Consider the following 19,564-nt stretch of genomic DNA (forward strand, 5'->3'; position numbering starts at 1 on the left):
TTGCTGACTTTCCTTCATAGTGCTTTATGCTGAGGAGAGTCACCAGCTCTCTTAACCAGCAGTGAAATATGCAAACCACACTACTCTTCACCAAGGAAAGATAACGCTATTGGTGAAATAGTGACATATCTGGAGGTAACCAACTATGCTCTGACTGGATCTGCGGACTGATTCACTGAGAGAATCCATGCCTGGCTTGGAATGTCACAGGTGCTAGAAAGGAAGAAACTTCTTTGTGCAGATAGCAGTGGACGACTGGGGATTGCTCATCAAAGTGATAGGAAATAGTAACTGTTCAATGATCAGCATTAAATGAGACATCTCTGGCATTCCCACCATGGCTCAAGTACCATTGTGGAGCAGGTAGCAGAAAGACTGTAAGAGCTAGATGACGAGGAGCCTTCTATTCTGGACACATGGAGACTTTACTTTCACCTCACAGTGCCTTTCCTTACCTGAAAAATATTGGTCCCATCAGCATGTCATCATGTGTAGTGAAGAAGGCAGAAACAAAATAAAGACATCAAAATGGCAGGGGAACTGGTTGGAGGTAAGATAGGTGTTTCAGTGGAAGGAATATGGGAGAATGGAAGCAAGAGAGTGACAGGAGGAGAATAAGATCAAAATACATTGTGTCCATATGTAAAATTGACATTTAAAGATTAAAAATACTTTCATACTATACCAGTGTGTGTGTGTGTGTGTGTGTGTGTGTGTGTGTGTGTGTGTGTGCTATGTGGATATAGTTCTTATCAAAGGGTGATTAATTTATAGGTAAAAGGTTAAAATATAATGAATACAAGACATTTAGATTTATTGCAAAGATCAACACTTCCCTAATACATACTCTTTAAAAAAGATAGAGGATTTTAATACTCTTTGATGCATTTACCACCAAAGTATGATGTAATCAATATTTATGAGTCTATCATTTTTTCCCTATTGTATGGATTTATAGTTACTGCTGGTTTGGGTATACTTCCTTACATTGCTGAATTCTTTCTGATTTCAAAGTATGCCAAGTATGTCATGCATCCATCTTCATGATTATCAATGGACTGTTTCCTGCTGGAAGCACATACTGAAGGAAGGACAGGGCGAATGACCAGCCTGTATTTACAGGAAATCCTCTGCATAAACAGCACTAGATAAGCAGATCTGGCTGTAAACTTCTCCTCTAGTAGTCATTCTAAGAAAAGTTATCTTCCATAACCATGCCAATGGAGCTAAAAGTATAAGGTTAACATGGGAATTGTCATTGGAATATTTATTAATTATTTCCTTGGAAAATAGAAAAATATGCTAGATTTTAAAGCAAGCTTTCTTTCTCTCTTTCTTTTTTTTTTGGGGGGGGGAGGAGTTGTTCAAGGTAGGGTCGTGCTCTAGCTCAAGCTGACCTGGAATTCATTATGGAGTCTCAGGGTGGCCTTGAACTCATGGTGATCCCCCTACCTCTGCCTCCTGAGTACTGGGATTAAAGGCGTGTGCCACCATGCCCAACTCTCACTTATTTTATTTTAATCCCAATAAGTACCTGCTATTTTTCTGGAGCCCCAAGAAAACTAACAGAGGACAATAATAACTGCAATCTTTTATCACAATTTACAGCCTACAAATACCTTTTAAATGCATTATTACAATAGGTCTTTGAGATAATTGTCTGCTACTAATTATAGCTGAGGAATTGAGAATTGGAAAGGTTTGTTAATGTCTACAGAATGTGTCCACAGATGTAGTCTGTAACCCAATATACTTCCAACACTCTACAAAGTAAATTGGTTATGAATATAGAGATAGGTTAGGTTATAGAAACAACTCCTATCCTACATTATATTACAGGGTCTAAGACCAAATGGCTGATGTATGTCAAATTAATAGGCCTTCAGGGAAAGAGTTTGTTTGAATGTCAATACTTCTCTCAGAGTTGAGGACATAAAGGTAGGGGTAAGAAGAACACAGATTATTTTCCTTTTATTTTTATTTTTACCTTGGCAATCAAAAATAACTTTTTAATTGTTTGGCTATATAGCCATATATCATGAGGTTACTAACTCCTTTGAAAAAAGTTCAATATCTTCTTAGCTATAATCAATCATCAAGATCCATAAAAGCCTATAGAGTGTAATCATCACAATGGGAATATGTTTCATTATGCTAAATTATACTTTTATTAATTTGATTTCAATGATGACACTCTAAGGAGAAATCATGTAGTTTCAGCAAGCACCTCATTTGTATAAGGAAGTCAGCTGGTGAGTTGCTTGGTGTGGTCCTATGACACACAAATTTAGTACATGGAATTGATTGCTCTAAATTATGGTTTTTTGTTTGTTTGTTGTCGTTTTGCTTTTTTCCCCCATTTTTCGAGTTAGGGTCTCACTCTAACTCAGGCTAACCTGGAATTCACCATGTAGTCTCAGGGTGGTTTCAAACTCATAGCGATCCTCCTACTTGTGCTTCCCAAGTGTGAATGCAGGGATTAAAGACATGTGCCACCATGCCCAGCTTAAATTATATTTTTGAACTTTGATCTCACTTTGAACTTCTACTAACTACAATCAAGCATTTCCATCACACTAACCCTTCTCACATTAAGAGACAAAAATTCAAATTAATAGACCCCCAGTTTCTAAAATAGCACTATTTGGATGTATCCCTTTAGCTTTAGTTACAATTTTCTTACATAGTTACTTAGGTACTGTGACAGTGGCAAGCTAAATTCTGATTTTGAAGTGCTAAGTCAAATTGGACAACCATTAACATGGTATGTAATACCAGAGAAGTTACTAAGTACAATTTACATTTAGCAATAGAACCTAACATAGGCTGCAGTTAGTATGTATTATATCAGAGTGTATATAAAAATTTCTCCTATCTATTTGGATTCCTAGATATCCCTCTCATAAATAAGTAACAATTCACAAACGCAAATATTTCAGGTTTTTGATTTTATACATTGATATCCATGACCAGAATTAAACATTTTCAAATTTCTAGCTACATGATATACTGCATTAATAAAACATTTAAAATTTAACACTCATTGGTAATCAGTAACTTTTCCTGGGGAGGACAGGTAATTGACAAAATTTCTCATTTTCCTAAATGTCCAACCAATATATTTCTTCCTCTACAGTGGAATATTTATCTGGTTAACAACAAACGTACTCTTCAGTTCTTAGATGAGATGATGTGTGTGTGTGTGTGTGTGTGTGTGTGTGTGTAAATCAACCAAACTGTTTTAATTACATTTTATCACCACTCATATCTATGCATTTTATGTAAATATACAGTCTTTGTGTGATTGAAGGCCATCGTGTGTATGTGCAATTATGTGGGTGTGTTAGCTTTGAATGCAGACAATCTGAACTATGTGCACGGCAATGTAGTGTTAGCTGTTTACCACTACATTGATGGAGTCTCCTAAGTATAATGAGTTTTAAAATGTCATACATTTGAATATTTTTCTGCAGGAAAGCATATATATTTTCTTTCAAATTTTATAGTACAAATATTCCAAATATTTTTCCTAAGTTTGCTAGAGTGAAAAATGTAAACCTAATTTAATTTAAACCAATAAATTATGTTTATCTAATTTCTTAAATTACTATGCTCAAGAAGGAAAAGATAACTTCACATAAGAGACTATGTTGAAACTTCCTGGCATTTATGTAAATAGACACTGGATTGAATAGGTTATTGTCTATACTTCAATGAAAAACAGAATGCTATGATTTCCAAGAGTAACTCTCAGCCACAAGCCTGTGGACAGGCCAATGCTAAACAGCTGGGCTGTGCAGCCCCACAATGAGCCTTAAAATATAGGGTGACCATTCACTGTTGACATTCAAGCAGAGATGCCTATGTTCTTCACACCACAGCCAGCCTTATTGCTTAATTCATATTTAAAGCCGGTCTCTCCACCATCTGTGCATATAGCCTATGCTACATCTCTGAGGAATTGGAATGGTGTTACTTGAAGACCTGATTAAATAGCCAGAATAAAGCAATCCATCACTTCTAGGGGGGAATGTAAGACAGTCACAGTAGTGCTCTGTCATGCTTCAGGATTTCTGTCTGTATTTCTTTCCATCACTTTCTAATCCAATGTCAAGTACAACACAGGATATCCAAGAGCATCACTGACAATAGTCTACCACCTATCTGATCAAGGTTCTTCTATGCTGGTTCTTGTCAGGAGGGAAATAGAGTTTCTTTTGATTTGATCCTCATTCCTTCATGGTTACATAGACCTAAATGAAACAGGATATAAGTAATGCTGATACAGAGATGCCTACTGAAAGGGGATTTTCTTGGCATATGAGCAATAAGTTCAACTATTGGGAGAATCAAATGGAAATAGTTTATTTTATCAAAGTTTCATTGCATCTTACTGAGTCTGTCTTCCCACTTCTTGAAATGTAGAGCAATCATTGGGCCTAGAGTGATCTTAAAATATTAAAAACAACAACAACAACAAAACACAAATTCTCCACCAAAAGTAAGAGGTGAGAGCAACATGAATTAAAGGGGGATAAGCATAATAATTAAAGAGATATTTTGAAGGGTACAGCCACTCCTCTAGATCAAAGACTAGTTGGAAATTCTTTCTGGAGTCTATGCACATTGTGTCCATCTTATTCTGACTTCTCAGTACTAGGTATGAGTTCTCACCCACTGAGTGGGCTTCTTATTCAATCAGAGAGCCATTTATTAACTTACATAAGCTGTGTGCACTATTGCACAGGAGTGTATATCTTGTCCAGGAATAGCCAGAATCTATCAATACAATAATAAAAGGTAGTCAAACGCTGACCATGAGTCCAGCCACTTCTGCCAAGGCACAGGTGACACCACAGAGGAAGTGGTCATTTAAACATTAGTGCTACCTTTACTGCCAACCTGCAAACCTGCTCCAGGGAGATCATGGTAGACACTAAGCACCCCCAAAACCCATCCAAGCAAAAATACAGAGCTCAACACTAAAGTAGATTATATCACATGTGCCTCGGGAAACATTGCAGAAGAAGGGGCAGAAAGATCGTAAGAGCCTCTTGGTGAGCAGGAGTAATCCAATGTTTCATCCCTCTCAAAGACTGAGTATGCATTCATAATCCCTGGTAAATACCAGTAAATCATCAGTGGAATGGTGGCAGGAAAAAAGAATATAAGAAGGAACATGAGGGAATGGGACAAACACATGATTTTGCTTATACAGCAAAGTGCATAATAAATTTTTTAAAAGTATTTAAAAGTCCATGTCTTTGTGTATTAAAAAAGAAATGATAGTCCACAGAGTAACAGCACACATACACACAGCACATATACACTCCAAAGGAATGTAAATTAAAACATTAAATTAGGGGATAAGGAGATGACCCAATGGGTGGTGATGCTTGTTGTACATGTATGAGGATATGAAATCAATCACCAGCACCCACATAAAGAGCTGGGCGTGGTTCTACACATGTTTATCCCCAACACGAAGGGATCAGGATAGGGGCTTGCTCATCAGTAAGTTTAACAACAACAAAAAACAAAAAGTGGTTACAGTGAAAGTCTCTGTATCAAGTAAAGAAGGAGGAAGAGCAGTAGAGAAGAACACCTGTTGTCTTCCTCTGACCTCTTCAACCAAGCATATGGGGCACATCCATCTGCACACAGACCCATCATATACCACATGCATATGCTCTCTCTCTCTCCCTCCCTCTCTCTCAAAAATAATAATAAGGAGCTGGGCATGGTGGCTCATGCCTTTAATCCCAGCACTCAGGAGGAAGAGGTGGGAGAATCACCATGAGTTTGAGGCCCCCCCTGAGACTACATAGTGAGTTCCAGGTCAACCTAGGCTAGAGTGAGACCCTACCTTGAAAAACCAAAATAATAATAATAATAATAATGATGATGATGATGGCTGGAGAGATGGCTTAGCAGTTAAGCACTTGCCTGTGAAGCCTAAGGACACCAGTTTGAGTCTCAATTCCCCAGGACCCATGTTAGTCAGATGCACAAGGGGCGCACGCATCTGAAGTTCGTTTGCAGTGGCTTAAGGACCTGGCATATCCATTCTCGCTCTCTCTCTCTGCCTCTTTCTCTGTCGCTCTCAAATAAATAAATAAAAATAAACAAAATAATAATCATAAATTTATAGTTTATCCCTACCTACCTAAACATGCTTGAGACCTCAAATAGGGAAAGAGGCTGTAGATTTTTATGCCACATGGGCTTTCATTTTTCACTCTAACTAGAGGCTCTGGGGAGTAATAACTTGGAGGGAAGAAACAAAGAGTGCAGTGCTCTTAGAAGTCCACCCTCAAGGAATAATCTGCATGTCTATGTTTTCGAGTGGTTCTTTTGGTTCCTTAGGCATACCCATCTTGGAATTTCCTGCAGAGTCTTTCCAAAAAGTGTCCCAACACTCTGGCTGACCTTCTGCACTAGCTCACGCTCAGCTCCACGAGTGGCTGTGTCTGTCTGGTGCTCTTTCACTAAGCACTCCACAGAAGTCAGAATTTCTTGGGCAGCCTTTTGCCAAGAAAGTTCCACCCTGCTACTCTCCAGTGGAACTCACATCCTTGTTCCTCCCAAAGATAGTGCAAACATGCATACCTCAATTACATGATTTCGTATTGATATCAGTCAAAGGAATATGGTGAATTTTATAAGCAAAAGATGCATAATCTTGACAATTGATCCCAAAGTTCGCAACATCTTACCAGGCTTAGGTACGATGAGCTGTGCACTGCTTTGGGCATTGCCTGCCTCATTTTCAGCCACACATTGATAAAAGCCTTCATCTGACTTCACTACCCCAAGAATCCGTAAGTTGCTTCCACCCTAGGGAGAAAGGAAACATGGATGAGCCTTCATGGTGTCAAAATTGGATATAGAACAAGTTTAGTAAGACAGAACAAATAAACAAGGAGATAAGCTGTAAGGATTCTCAGCCACATGTGGGAGATGTCACACATTCCCATTACTCATTTTTGAATGAACAGATTTCAATTCAGCCCATTTCTGCCATGAAATATGCCACAAAACAGTCATCAGTCTCAATATCTAAATATGCAGTCAGTAAAAAGGCCTGTTATTAGACATGTAAGGAACAACATTTCTACCAAAAGATTTCTTATTCCTTTGTTTGTTGTCTAAGGACACTAAGTTAAATAACTAAACATGAAATGAAACTAAAACACTGATTTTTAGGAAATGTAAAGAAAATTTATCTAGGTTATATATTTTCTGGAAGTTTTAGTCAATGAAATGTCTGAAAATCTTTTAAAATTAGCAATTACTTTGATACATTGTTTCAGGGTCAGAAGTATCAGTAGAGTAGATATTGTATACCCATGTCATTCTTGTTCCATAGTCAAAATTTTTCATCCTCAGAAATCCATTGTTGAAATATAGCAACAACTCCTTTTGTATATAAATTGAACCACCATCTCTTCCAAGGATGGATGATAAAATGATCTAGAGATAGCATTTAATTAGATAAACTTAGTATATTTTCAATATTGTAGAAGAATTAGTTCAGTAAGTTAGACATGTTAAATCACTTTTTCTAAAGTCATTTAAAACTAAGTATTATTTCATTGGGAATCCTTAACTGTTTTTAACATCTTGTGGCAAATTCTCAACTGATATAAAATTATTAGAAAAAGCTGGCTAACTTCCAATTAACAATTCTCTTGGAAGTTACTATTTATGCTAAACATTACATATGTGATATACAATGGATCTCAGATTTACCAAACTATTCATAAATTTTTTTTTAGTGCAATTTGATGTAAATAGGGCATACTCATTTTTTTTTCACTTTAAGAAAAGAGTTATTTAAGTGGCTTTGCTGTAATAAGTCATACTGAGAAAAAAGGTTATTTGAATGGTAGAAAAAAAATGAATGTTACATTTATCATATGTCCTTAAGGGCACCAACAATTTCCTTTCTATGCAAGTAGTATATATTTTAGGCACATACAACACTTTTCATGTTGCCCAATGGTAATCCATTTTTTTTATTATTCATTGGTAGTAGAAAGAGCATTACATTGAAAAGAATGGATTGGCATGGCATTCAAAAGTTAAATATCCGCTCTCATACTCTGTTCCTAACCAATTAAACAAAATGCAAATAAAAATGAAAATGGAAAGTTATACTAAAAGTGATAAAGAAAAGATTTAAGAATTTATTTCCTTGAACTATACTGTAAGAAAATGCATACAACATGAGATTGTGAAAGTTCCTTATAGTCAACTGATTGCAAAAGAGCATTTGGTATAAGGGCCAGTATACTGATGTAGAAAGAGCCTGTGCTGGTTTCACAGGTTCTTTTCTACCTGGTATACATAGTGTTTATGACAGCTCCTTTTATTTTATAGGGCCATACCCTATTTTCAAATATAAGTGGTCCTAAGATCCTACTATTTGACTACAAAGGTCTTTTGGATTTGAAATGTTCCCATTATAGTGCTCATATTTTCATATTCTTGACTTCAGAACTTTTGATAATAACATTCATCTGCTGGAGAGATTTCATAGTGTTAGTTCAAATGAGCAGAGCTTTCCAAGTGTAGCATCATAGACAACAATGGTAAATATGTAGCGCATGCTCTATAGCAGGGCATTCTAGTGACTATAGTACTTGTATCTCTATGATCCCCCACAAGAATATCGGATGTGAACTAGGGAACTGTTTCTCATAGCTTCACTTATTTCCAACATGGAAAGTTACAAAGTGATATGCACTCTGGGTCTCCATGGTCTTTCTAGTACTGTCAAGGTCACTATCACTATCCCTATAATCACTGCTCAAATAAGGCCAGTGAGTTCTATTTGGGGGGAAAATAGGTAAAACAGTCTGAAGTAAGTCTACCATCATCATAAACAGCACATCTGATGGAAATATATTATAATTGGTAGAAATCAGAGAGAAAAAAGAAAGAGTACTGGCTTACTGTGGTCTAGAAGTGAGTTTCTAAATGTATTCTATGAACTAACAATGAGAATATTTGGAAAGCCTTAGGCCCTCTCTTAGCTTGATCTCTCTCCCTTTCTTTTTACCTCTTTGTCCATCTGTTTCTTGCTTGCTTTCTTACTTCTAACTCTTGTGTATAAAAAAAGGCGGCTGGATAGATCACTCATAATTCTAAGTTTAGAAGATACCTTATTTCTTAAAACAATTTCATACTGAAGACATCATAAATTGGCTAACAGGAGCCTTATTTTCAGAAAAGGAAAACAATAGAAATAATAGCAAACAATGAATGGGATTGTAAAGCTAATATGAAAAAAGATAATTACCACTATCTGAAAATAATCACTAGGAATGACCACATCTCCATTCTTCATCCAATTCACAGTGGGCACAGGCTTCCCAGAAACTGCACATTCAAACTCAATATCCATGCTTTCATAGGCATAGAGGTTGGAAGGGTGATTTAAAAACCATGGTGGAACTGCAAAGACAGAAAAAAGTGAGTGAGGGAGGGGGTGTGAAATTACATGCTGAGGTCTTCATTGAACAGAAAACAATGTTCCACGACATAAAATATTGGTAATTGTAATTATTCTTCACCCCCTTAGCTGACTACACAAGAATTACTGTAAAATATATCCCTTCCACCTATCAAGTGTGGATATCAGTTACAATTAACAGATACACATAGAAAAAAAAAAAAAAACTTTGGGGTGAAATATATATGTAAATATTTTGAACACCTAAATCTTTTCATCCAATGGACCTATGCAGTGAAAAGTGTATACTGCTGTGGAGGCTATTCAGGTAAGAAAAGAAAGGGAAGCTTTCAGAACTAAGTACAGAGTGCGGAATACACAATCAGAAAGCTTAGGTGCTCAGTAATTTTAGAATTTCACTGTGATTTAGCTAATGTGATGAAATTATTACTGAAAACATTTTATTAATATGCTATTAAAATAACTATTAGTTATTAATACACTCCCATTACTCTAACAACTATGTAGTATAGTATGTTACTACACTAAATTAAGTCCTTTTTCTTTTCTTTTCTTTTTTTCTTTTTTTTTTTGAGGTAAAGTCTCTCTGTAGCTCAGGCTGACTTGGAATTCATTTTGTCATCTCATGGTGGTCTCAAACTCATGGCAATCCTCCTAGCTCTGCCTCCCAAGTGCTGGGACTAAAGGTGTGTGCCACTATGCCCAGCTAAATTAAGTACTTTTGAAGTATGGTATGTTTGATGATTTGAATGTAAAATGTCCCCCATAGAATCATGTGTTTAAATGCTGTATCAACAGTTGGGGACAGTCTTCCTGAAAGTTGTGGAAAGTTTAGGACACAGAACCTTGCTGGAGGAGTTATTTCACTGGTTGTGGCCTTGATATATTAAACCTAGCCCTGCTTGCTCTCTCTACTTCCCCCTTGCTGATGTGAAGATATGATGCCAATTCTTTGCAAAATTTGTCCCAGGAAGTATCAGTAAATGGGGTCATGGCTGAAATGAACATGACCAGTTGATTCCTGTTTTAGGAACTGTTTGACAGTGGGCCATATAGGAATTTATAACTTTGAACTTGCAAAGTCTTAAAATAATATAAGCAAAGTATACTAGGCTATTCTGGCAGGAATTTGGAAGGCCAGAAAGCAAAGTTAAATGCAAACAATGGAGGCTCAGTTTATGAAGACTCAGAAACTATCAGGAACTGTGCTAAAGGTAGTTCATGGGATATCATGGCAAATAATCTAGCCGAATTTTGACCATTTCCTGAAATCTTGAAAAAACTCAATATAAAAAGTAATGGACTAATTGTTTCAGTGAGAACATTTCAAGACATGAAAGTCTTTGGTCTATATCTTGGCTTCTATTTGGAGCTCTATCCATAAACAAGAGGAAAATATATAGCAGAAATAAATGAAAACGTTTTGAAAAAAGATTGGTACAGAATGAAGTATAAACATGTTTCAACTCTGAGGTACCTACACTGCAAATTCTTCAGATGCTGTTGCTGAAGAGATTATCATTGTTAAAGAAAAAGCCAACTTCTTTGCACTAGAGCAATAGAAAAATGTCCTTAGGGTAAGACTCATCCTAGTGAAAGCTCAAGCTGCTAAGAATTCAAATTCTTTTAAAAGATGGAGGCCTGGAGGGAGAATACTAAAGGAGGTCTCTGCTTCCAAAGGTCAGCATACAGAGGCTGTTATAACTATACTCCAAGGTAAGCCTTCATCCCAATCTGACAGCAGAAATTCACAGATTGCTTCACAGTTCCAGAGGGCTTTTGAGGCTAAATTACATGAGGTGTGGTCAGAATACCTGCACAGAGGCCAAGGTGTGCAGCATTAAGGTGAACTTTAAATTGCAATGAAGACCCCAGGATTTCAGAGATTCCAGGACTGTTGAGAGCCCACCAAGGAAAATTGTGGGCTTGCGGTGCATTGTGTGTAGGAGAGAGGCTACAGGCAATACAGCTGGAAGGGTGGAGCTATCCACACCTTTCAGAGTACAGGAGATTTCATTTCAAGTCCCACATAGTAGGGATGGGATTGCTAGATTGATTTGATGTTTACCCTGCTAGTAGTTAGTCTTGTGTTGATGCAATCTTTCTTTATTAAGTCTGTACCCTCCCCATTTGAGTGGGAATATTTACTTTATGCCATTGTATGTTGGAAATATGAAACTTGCATTTTGAATTTTCAGAGCTCATACTTAGAATAATGCCTTGAGTTACTGTGAGACCATAGAATTTGGACCTTTGAACAATGTTTAGATTGATAAAGACTATGAGCAGTTTTAAAGTGGGACTGAATACATTTTGCATTAGGACATGCATAAGAGTTTTTGGAGTCCAGGAGGGGAATGTGGTGGTTTGAATGTAAATTCCCCCATAGATTCATGTGACTGAATACTTAATACCAAGGTGGCGGCATTGTTTGAAAAGGTTATGGAATCTTAAGGAAGTAGAGTCTTGATGGAAAAAGTGTGTCACTGTGGGCAAGTCTTAGGCTGTTTCACTCATTCCTGATTGCTCTATTTCCTTTCTACTAGTGTGAAGACAAGATACCAGCTGTCTGCTCTTACTGTGGTTTTCCCACCATGATAGACATTTTCCCAAAATACTGCAAACTGAAATCAACCATTTCTTTCTACAGACTGTTGATGCTTAGGTAGTTTGTCTCGTTAACAAGAAAGTAACTAATGTAGTGTGTGATATATAATTTAATTTTTTTAAAAAATATTTTATTTATTTATTTGAGAGAGTAAGGAAGAGAGAGAAAGAGAGAGAGAGAGGAAGAGAGAGAGAGAGAGAAATGGGTGCTTCAAAGTTCTCCAGCCACGGCAAATGAACTCCAGACACATGTGCCACTTTGTGCATCCAGCTACACGTGAGTAGTAGGGAATCAAACCTGTTGGGCTTTGCTGGCCAGCACCTTAACCACTGTCGCATCTCCCCAGTCCTAATTTAAGTTTTTAATCATCATAATAGATACTAGTTAATCTATGATAGAAAGTTTTTGAATGAAAACTAAAACTATAAATTATTTTTACTAATTCAATGAAGCTTTTTTGCTCAGTTTTTAAACACCATGCCTAGGGTTAAAGAAATTATTCATCTCCTTCCATGCAGGAAACTTTAGATGAAGAATGATATTTAATTCTCATAAAATTCAGTGAAGTAGCTTGATTTACATAGAAAATTGCTTTAAAAATATGCATTTATTAATGTGTGTAGGTACATATGTATGTATATATGTGTGCGCGCATGTAGGTAAGTAAGTACCAGGGCCTCTTGTCACTGAAAATGACCACAATTCTTTTGCCATTTTTTGAACCTAGCTTAGATGCATGGCTTAGGAATTGAACCTGGGCCAGCAGATTATGCAAGCAAGTGCCTTTACCACTGAGCTTTCTACCCAATCCTGTCACACAGGAAATTGATGTGTATTTTTTACCAGTGATTTTCACTTAATACATTTTATTTTTCTTTTATACTCTGATAATTGAACAAAGATTGCTCATTATTTTCTCATTTGATTAATAGTATATTTTTCTCTTTCCAGCCAGCATCAGCAAAATTCCTCCAACATCAAAATGAATGTCCGCCTTATCTGATTGTTCTAGAACCATGGGGGAGGTCAGTAGAAACTCCCAGGGCCAGGGATTTAGTCCTGGTCTCCTTCTGTCTTCCTCATTTTCTTCATCTTATATTCCTGATTTGCAGCTAAATATTTGGATCTGTGATACTAAATAAATTTTAGATTCTTTAATCTTAGACTAGGACAATTGATTTAGATGACTGGGCTGAGATTCATTAATATTCATAGACTAAAGTTATGAAAAGAAATGTGTCAGAGCCATTCTAATCATTGTATGTAAAGCAAAATTATGTATTTATTATTGATGATATCATTAGCATAATGATGTTATTCAGATTCCTTTGCCAAGTTCACTGATAATGTACTAAAGATATCTGAAATATTTACTGAATGCCTCTAAGAATATATACATATATACACACACATACACTCTCATACACACACAGTTGGAACCTCACAACTCTGTTCTCAGTTTTACTACAAATTTTGTTCCAGTGTTATTTACTAGCCAACAGCCACTATTTCCTGAGAGCTGACCATGTACAATTTATTAGTCAGCACTTTATATTTATTATTCTCACCATAACTCTCTGAGGCAGGAAATATTATCCCTATTTTATAAATGAAGAGGTTGAGCTATAAGACATTTAAATAACTTTCTCCAAAATTGCACAGTTTGTAAACTGTGGGGCCAGTTCGCCTGCTCTACCTGCATTCTGAGCTACTTTGTTATTTGAAAATTCTTGCGGAAGGGTAACTCAGTAATGCGTCCAGCCTCTTAGACATGGGAGAGGTAAGCAATGAGAGTTATTTAAAGTAATATGACCATGTTATCCACCAATCCTCTCAAGCCCATTACCTATTTGTATTTTCAGTGTTAGAATTGTATGCTTCATTCAATACAATTAAAAAAATACTTTATTATGTTTAAGTGATTGCTTTTATGGAAATAGTTTCATAGAGATTTCACAGTTTTTTTTTTAAAGTGGTAGGAGTCATTTGTTTACTTATTGCTTCATAGTGTGGTAAATAATATTAAGCTGATTAAAGGTGAATTTAGAAAATATATTTCTGATTAAAACACAGTGTCATAAAATTAAGACTGAACTTCAAATACATGCATGTACTATAGTTGCTGCAATAAGTATTACTGATTACATATGTATCTATATGTTCTTGAGGCAATTATGGTGACTATGTCACCAAAAGTAAAGGCAGGAATGTCCTTATGTCTGCCCTTGTAATCTCTACTTTGCTAGATATCAAAGGATGATCTGACATCATATCGCTTGCCTAAAGGAGTTCCCTAGATCTTGTTTTTCCACAAACAACCTGAGCCCTTCCTTGGAGGGAGGTCCCCTTTCTGAGAATTTAAATCTGATCCTGTCATTGTGATTGGTTAAGCCCAGCTCTTAGCCCACACCAATGAGCTATCCCTCAGGCTCACCTGACCTTGAAGGTAAAACTCACCACAATAAAGTCATAAATAGATTCATGGCAATGGGCAAGCCTCTCTCTTCGCTGGCTCCTTAGCTCTGAGATTCTTGTAAGCTTTTCTTGTCTCGGCCCAGCCCCAGTCCTTACTCCCACATGGGCTCTATGGGCTCTCTGCCCCTTCCTCCTCTCCATGTGACAGGAATTCTCTCTACTTTCTTCTCTTCCCTCTCTTAAGCTAATAGAGTCTCTCTAAACCTTACTCTTTCATTTATGGATTTTAATTCTTTAAATTTATAAGACAAGAATATGTGGCACTCTAAATTCATTGGTACATTGGTGTATTGGCAAGGAACACATAATTTACATTTCATATTATCATTTCTTTTTCATATTTCTTAAACATAAGCATTACACAGGTACCATGTCTTCTCTGAGTATACTAGTAAGTAATTGTTTAATATTTTATTTTATTACTTATTAGAGTGAGAGCAAGAGAGAGAGGCAGAGAGAGAATTGGCACACCAGCACTTTCAGCCACTGCAAACATACGCTAGATGAATGTGCCATCTTGTGCCTCAGGCTTATGTGGATACTGGGAGAATATAACCTGGGTTCTTAGGCTTTGCAAGCAAGTGCCTTAACTGGTAATCCATCTCTCCAGCTCAATGAGTAAAATTTTATATCAAAGTCTCTGGGAATAAGCTGGCAATAAATGATGAGAACAACAAAAGTATAATAAATGGCACTGATTATTTATTTACAGAAAAAAAAAGTTTGTGTTATTTTCCAACAACTTCATTTTAAAGCCTTAAAAAAAACTTTTTTAAGCCAAAGAAATTAAAATAAATTCATGATTTGAGATGGGGTCTTGCAAAGGTATAAAATATGAAGTCAAATTGAATTGGGAATTAGGTAAAAGTTACTCAAGTTTGACTTTAAGTAGTTCACAACCAAGTAACTGTCTACTTCCCTTTCACGTTTCTCTTACACATCCCTTCACTACAGTTCACACAGCAAGTGCATGTTTTCACAAGTCCAAGTCCGTGTGCATTGCATTTCCTCATTCAGGTGTTTCCACTTCCAAGAATAAAGGTGTTCTCTCTGTTCTCCACCCAACCTCTTCTCCGAAAGGTCGTCTTGACATTTTGGAAGAGATTTCTCTTTTGGAAAACACTATTGTATACATTTTTACCCATTTATGGCATTTGACGAGGACTTCTCCACATTTGTGCTACATCAAAAATAGTATGTAACTTCTCAAGGGAAAGGTTTCTTCATGTTAACATGGACTGAACACATCATTTGATAGATTTTGGTTTACTTTACTATAGAAGTGAGTGAACAGACAGATGGAATTTATCCAGTTTTTCTATTTTTAGTTGAATTATCTTTCTTTGTTTTTAGAGGTGGGGTCTAGCTATAACCCAGGAAGACCTTGAATTCACTATATAGTCTCAGGCTGGCCTCAAACTCATACCAAGCCCCCTCCCTCTACCTCCTGAGTGTTGTGAGTAAAGGTATGAGACACCAAACCTGGCTCTAGTTAATTTCTCTCTCTCTCTCTCTCTCTCTCTCTCTCTCTCTCTCTCTCTCTCTCTCTGTGTGTGTGTGTGTGTGTGTGTGTGTGTGTGTGTGTTTATAATTTTTTGAGATGAACTAACTCTGATCTAGTCACCCCAATTAAGATTGCTTCCTAGAGGGCTGGAGAGATGGCTTAGCGGTTAAGCGCTTGCCTGTGAAGCCTAAGGATCCCGGTTCGAGGCTCGATTCCCCAGGTCCCACGTTAGCCAGATGCACAAGGGGACGCAAGCGTCTGGAGTTCGTTTGCAGTGGCTGGAGGCCCTGGCACGCCCATTCTCTCTCTTCTCTCCCTATCTGCCTCTTTCTCTCTCTGTCACTATCAAATAAATAAAAATAAACAAAAAAAAAAAGATTGCTTCCTAGAATTTAGGATCTGGGTATTTGATTTCAAAGATCTATCTCTCCCGTCCACCCCTTCCCAACAGGTATATCTATACCTTGTTGCCCCAGGGTTTGGGTGAGGGCCCATAACTGCACCCAGCCATTGATTGTGGCCCTGGGTGGAAGTGTGGAGATCCAAACTACACTTTCCTGAGTGAGTTTCTACAGCAACTCCAAAGGAGAGCCCTAGGAACTCTCATAAACTCCAGACCCAGAATGAAAATGCCACCTTCCACATCATGGAGGCTTAGTGGCAGGTACTAAACTCTCTTTTCATTCAGTTCAGTTCCCCCCATACTCCCTGAAACAACTAAAAATCTCAATCTTCCACTTACTTGGCATTCAAAGACTTGCCCTTATTTTTCTTTGTAAGCTGTCAGTGTCTCCTGGCATTAAATAAAAAATATTCATCAAATAAACTGTCTCTGTCTTCTATTGTGAACCATGTACCTGACAGGGATAAGCATGCTATAGCTTCAAAACCTTGGAGTCCTATATTCTTTTTTTGTTTATTTTTACTTATTTATTTATTTGAGAGTGATGAACAGACAGAAAAAGAGGCAGAGAGAGAGGGAGAGAGGATAGTGGGCACGCCAGGGCTTCTAGCAACTGCAAATGAACTCCAGACATGTGTGCCCCCGTGCATCTGGCTAGCATGGGTCCTGGAGAATCGAGCTTTGAACTGGGGTCCTTAGGCTTCACAGACAAGAACTTAACCACTAAGCAATCTCTCTATCCCAAGACCTATATTCTTAACAAATTTTGACTAAAGCAACCCTTATTATAAGTATATAGGAAATAATATTTTCATTTTGATAAATCTTTATTTACTTCAGTAAATTTGTTGCAATGTTGTGAGAGAGCTTTCATTATCCACGAAACAAAAACAAAACTATAACTATTTAATAACTTACAGATAATAACTTACTGATAAAATATCATTTTCACATCTTTTCCATGTTAAATATCTGTTCCATCCAAACTAATCCCACCTGCCATATGTAAAGTATCTAATATTTAAAATGGATGTGTTGTGACATGATGGCTTTATTTTGTTGATAAAGTGACCATAGAGTGATCAGGAGATTTCAATAGCTAAGGAACCACTACCACAGCTTGTTGGTGGTCAAGGATCCCTGCCTAAATTACTACTTCAGATCACATGCCTCTATCTATTCCCAGAGGTGACTTGATCCCTCTTGAACATAGAGCTTTGTCTAACATGGAGCAAATACATTTTGTTCTTTCAGTGTTCTATCACCATGATCAATTTTTTTTAACACACACACACACACACACACACACATGCCCTTTAAAAAACAAAACAACTTGGTTTATTTTTATTTATTTGAAAGTGACAGAGAGAGAAAAAGTCAGATAGAGAGAGAGAGAGAATGCGTGCACCAGGGCCTCCAGCCACTGCAAATGAATTCCAGATGCATGTGCCCCCTTGCACATCTGGCTAACATGGGTCCTGGAGAATCAAGCCTCAAACCGGGGTCCCCAGGTTTCATAGGCAAGTGCTTAACCGCTAAGCAACCTCTCCAGCCCAATAATCAAATTTTTATGTAGGTTAGAAGCAAAGGATTTTTTATAGGTAGTCAGTTAGGGACTGGCCTGCAGAATCATGATGCCACCCTGCCTTCCCTGGTAAGAATCCCAGCCTGGTTCAGCCTCATCCAAGATGGGTGAAAGCAGCAGTTTCCAGGTTCTGCCTCAAGTCTTGTGCAGGAGCCCTTTCCCAGTCAGTGGTCCTCCTGAGTGCCCAGCAACCAATTAAGATCTTTCACATACATTTGAACTTGGCTATGAGGCATAACCTAATTCAATGTCTAGTTTAAAATAAAGAAGAAGAAAAAAAAAAAAAAACAAACAAACACTTGATTCAAGCCTTCATGTGAGATTTCTCATTACCATATTCCTTCCCAGCCTACCTTGAGAGGGGAGAACGCTTAACTTGAGAGCTTCCATGTTCTTTTCTTCTCTTTTTTCACCCTACCCTTAATAAAAGCTCTGTAACCTACTCTTTCCTGAGGCTGCATTTTTCAATTTTTTGATAACTTGGGCAAGGATTGAGGTTCATGAATGTGAGGGTCCCCTGTGTCATTACAAAGATATAAACCCTTCCAGGCTATACTCCAGCCACACTTGTATGTCACTTGCCATGTGAACTGTCTTTCATATGTAAGTTTCTTAAAGACGAGGTCTATGACATGCCTCTGTTGTTTTGTAATCTCTTTGTACATCACATAGTTCTGCCTTTCACTTCTGTGAGAGGAATAATTTTACTCCTTTTATAGTTGCCAGAAATTTCTTAATAACTAATAAAAATGAAATGCTATGAATTTTCAGATTTATCAAATTATTCTGTTAACATAGTTGTAGTCTTTATAGAGAATTGCTTAACAAACAAGTACCATGTCATAACAATTTTAGGCAAAGTATTGATTTTAATCACTTGCCCTTGTTTGGATAGAATAAAATTCATGGTTGGAAATGTATTATAAAGTTTTGCATCAGAATTTTTTTTCCCCTGGGACTTTTTTGAGTTATTTTTATTACATACAATGATAACTTAATAATTTGTTTTTGAGATAATAGTGACCATGAATGACTATGCTAACAAGGGATAGAAATATGGGGAAATATAATTCTGTTCATGAAATTGTCCCATTTAGAAAATATCTATACATAAGATTCCTTTAGACTCTGATCATTCAAACTGGACAAGTAAACCTTAACTTTGAACAAATGTTGACTCTAAATATATTTGATTTCCTTTGTAAACATTCATATGCTATGACTAATCGTTGAATTTAGAAAATAAATTTATAAATTTATAAATCCTCGGTCTCTCAAGAGATCCTATATATGATAAAGGGTTCCCAAAGCTCTTTTAACTGCAAAGAAAGCATTTTTTAAAAAAGTAGTTTTGGGGCTGGAGAGATGGCTTAGCGCTTAAGCGCTTGCCTGTGAAGCCTAAGGACCCCTGTTCGAGGCTCGGTTCCCCAGGTCCCACGTTAGCCACATGCACAAGGGGGCGCACGCGTCTGGAGTTCGTTTGCAGAGGCTGGAAGTCCTGGCGTGCCCAT

General features: G+C 37.1%; 1 protein-coding gene across 3 annotated transcripts in view; it reads right to left on the reverse strand.

The window, feature by feature from the left end:
• Positions 1-19,564, reverse strand: part of Dcc (DCC netrin 1 receptor) — a 1,292,030-nt gene that overhangs the window by 516,890 nt on the left and 755,576 nt on the right. For all 3 annotated transcript variants that reach the window (XM_045143229.1, XM_004667488.2, XM_045143230.1), the window contains exons 6-7: positions 9,305-9,459; positions 6,717-6,837 (exon numbers count right to left, since the gene is read on the reverse strand). In XM_045143229.1, coding sequence (XP_044999164.1) covers positions 6,717-6,837; positions 9,305-9,459 — 276 coding nt within the window. The remainder of the gene's footprint in view (positions 1-6,716; positions 6,838-9,304; positions 9,460-19,564) is intronic.

This window comes from Jaculus jaculus, chromosome 2 (genome assembly GCF_020740685.1).
Source record: "Jaculus jaculus isolate mJacJac1 chromosome 2, mJacJac1.mat.Y.cur, whole genome shotgun sequence".
NCBI classification, from domain to species: Eukaryota; Metazoa; Chordata; class Mammalia; order Rodentia; family Dipodidae; genus Jaculus; species Jaculus jaculus.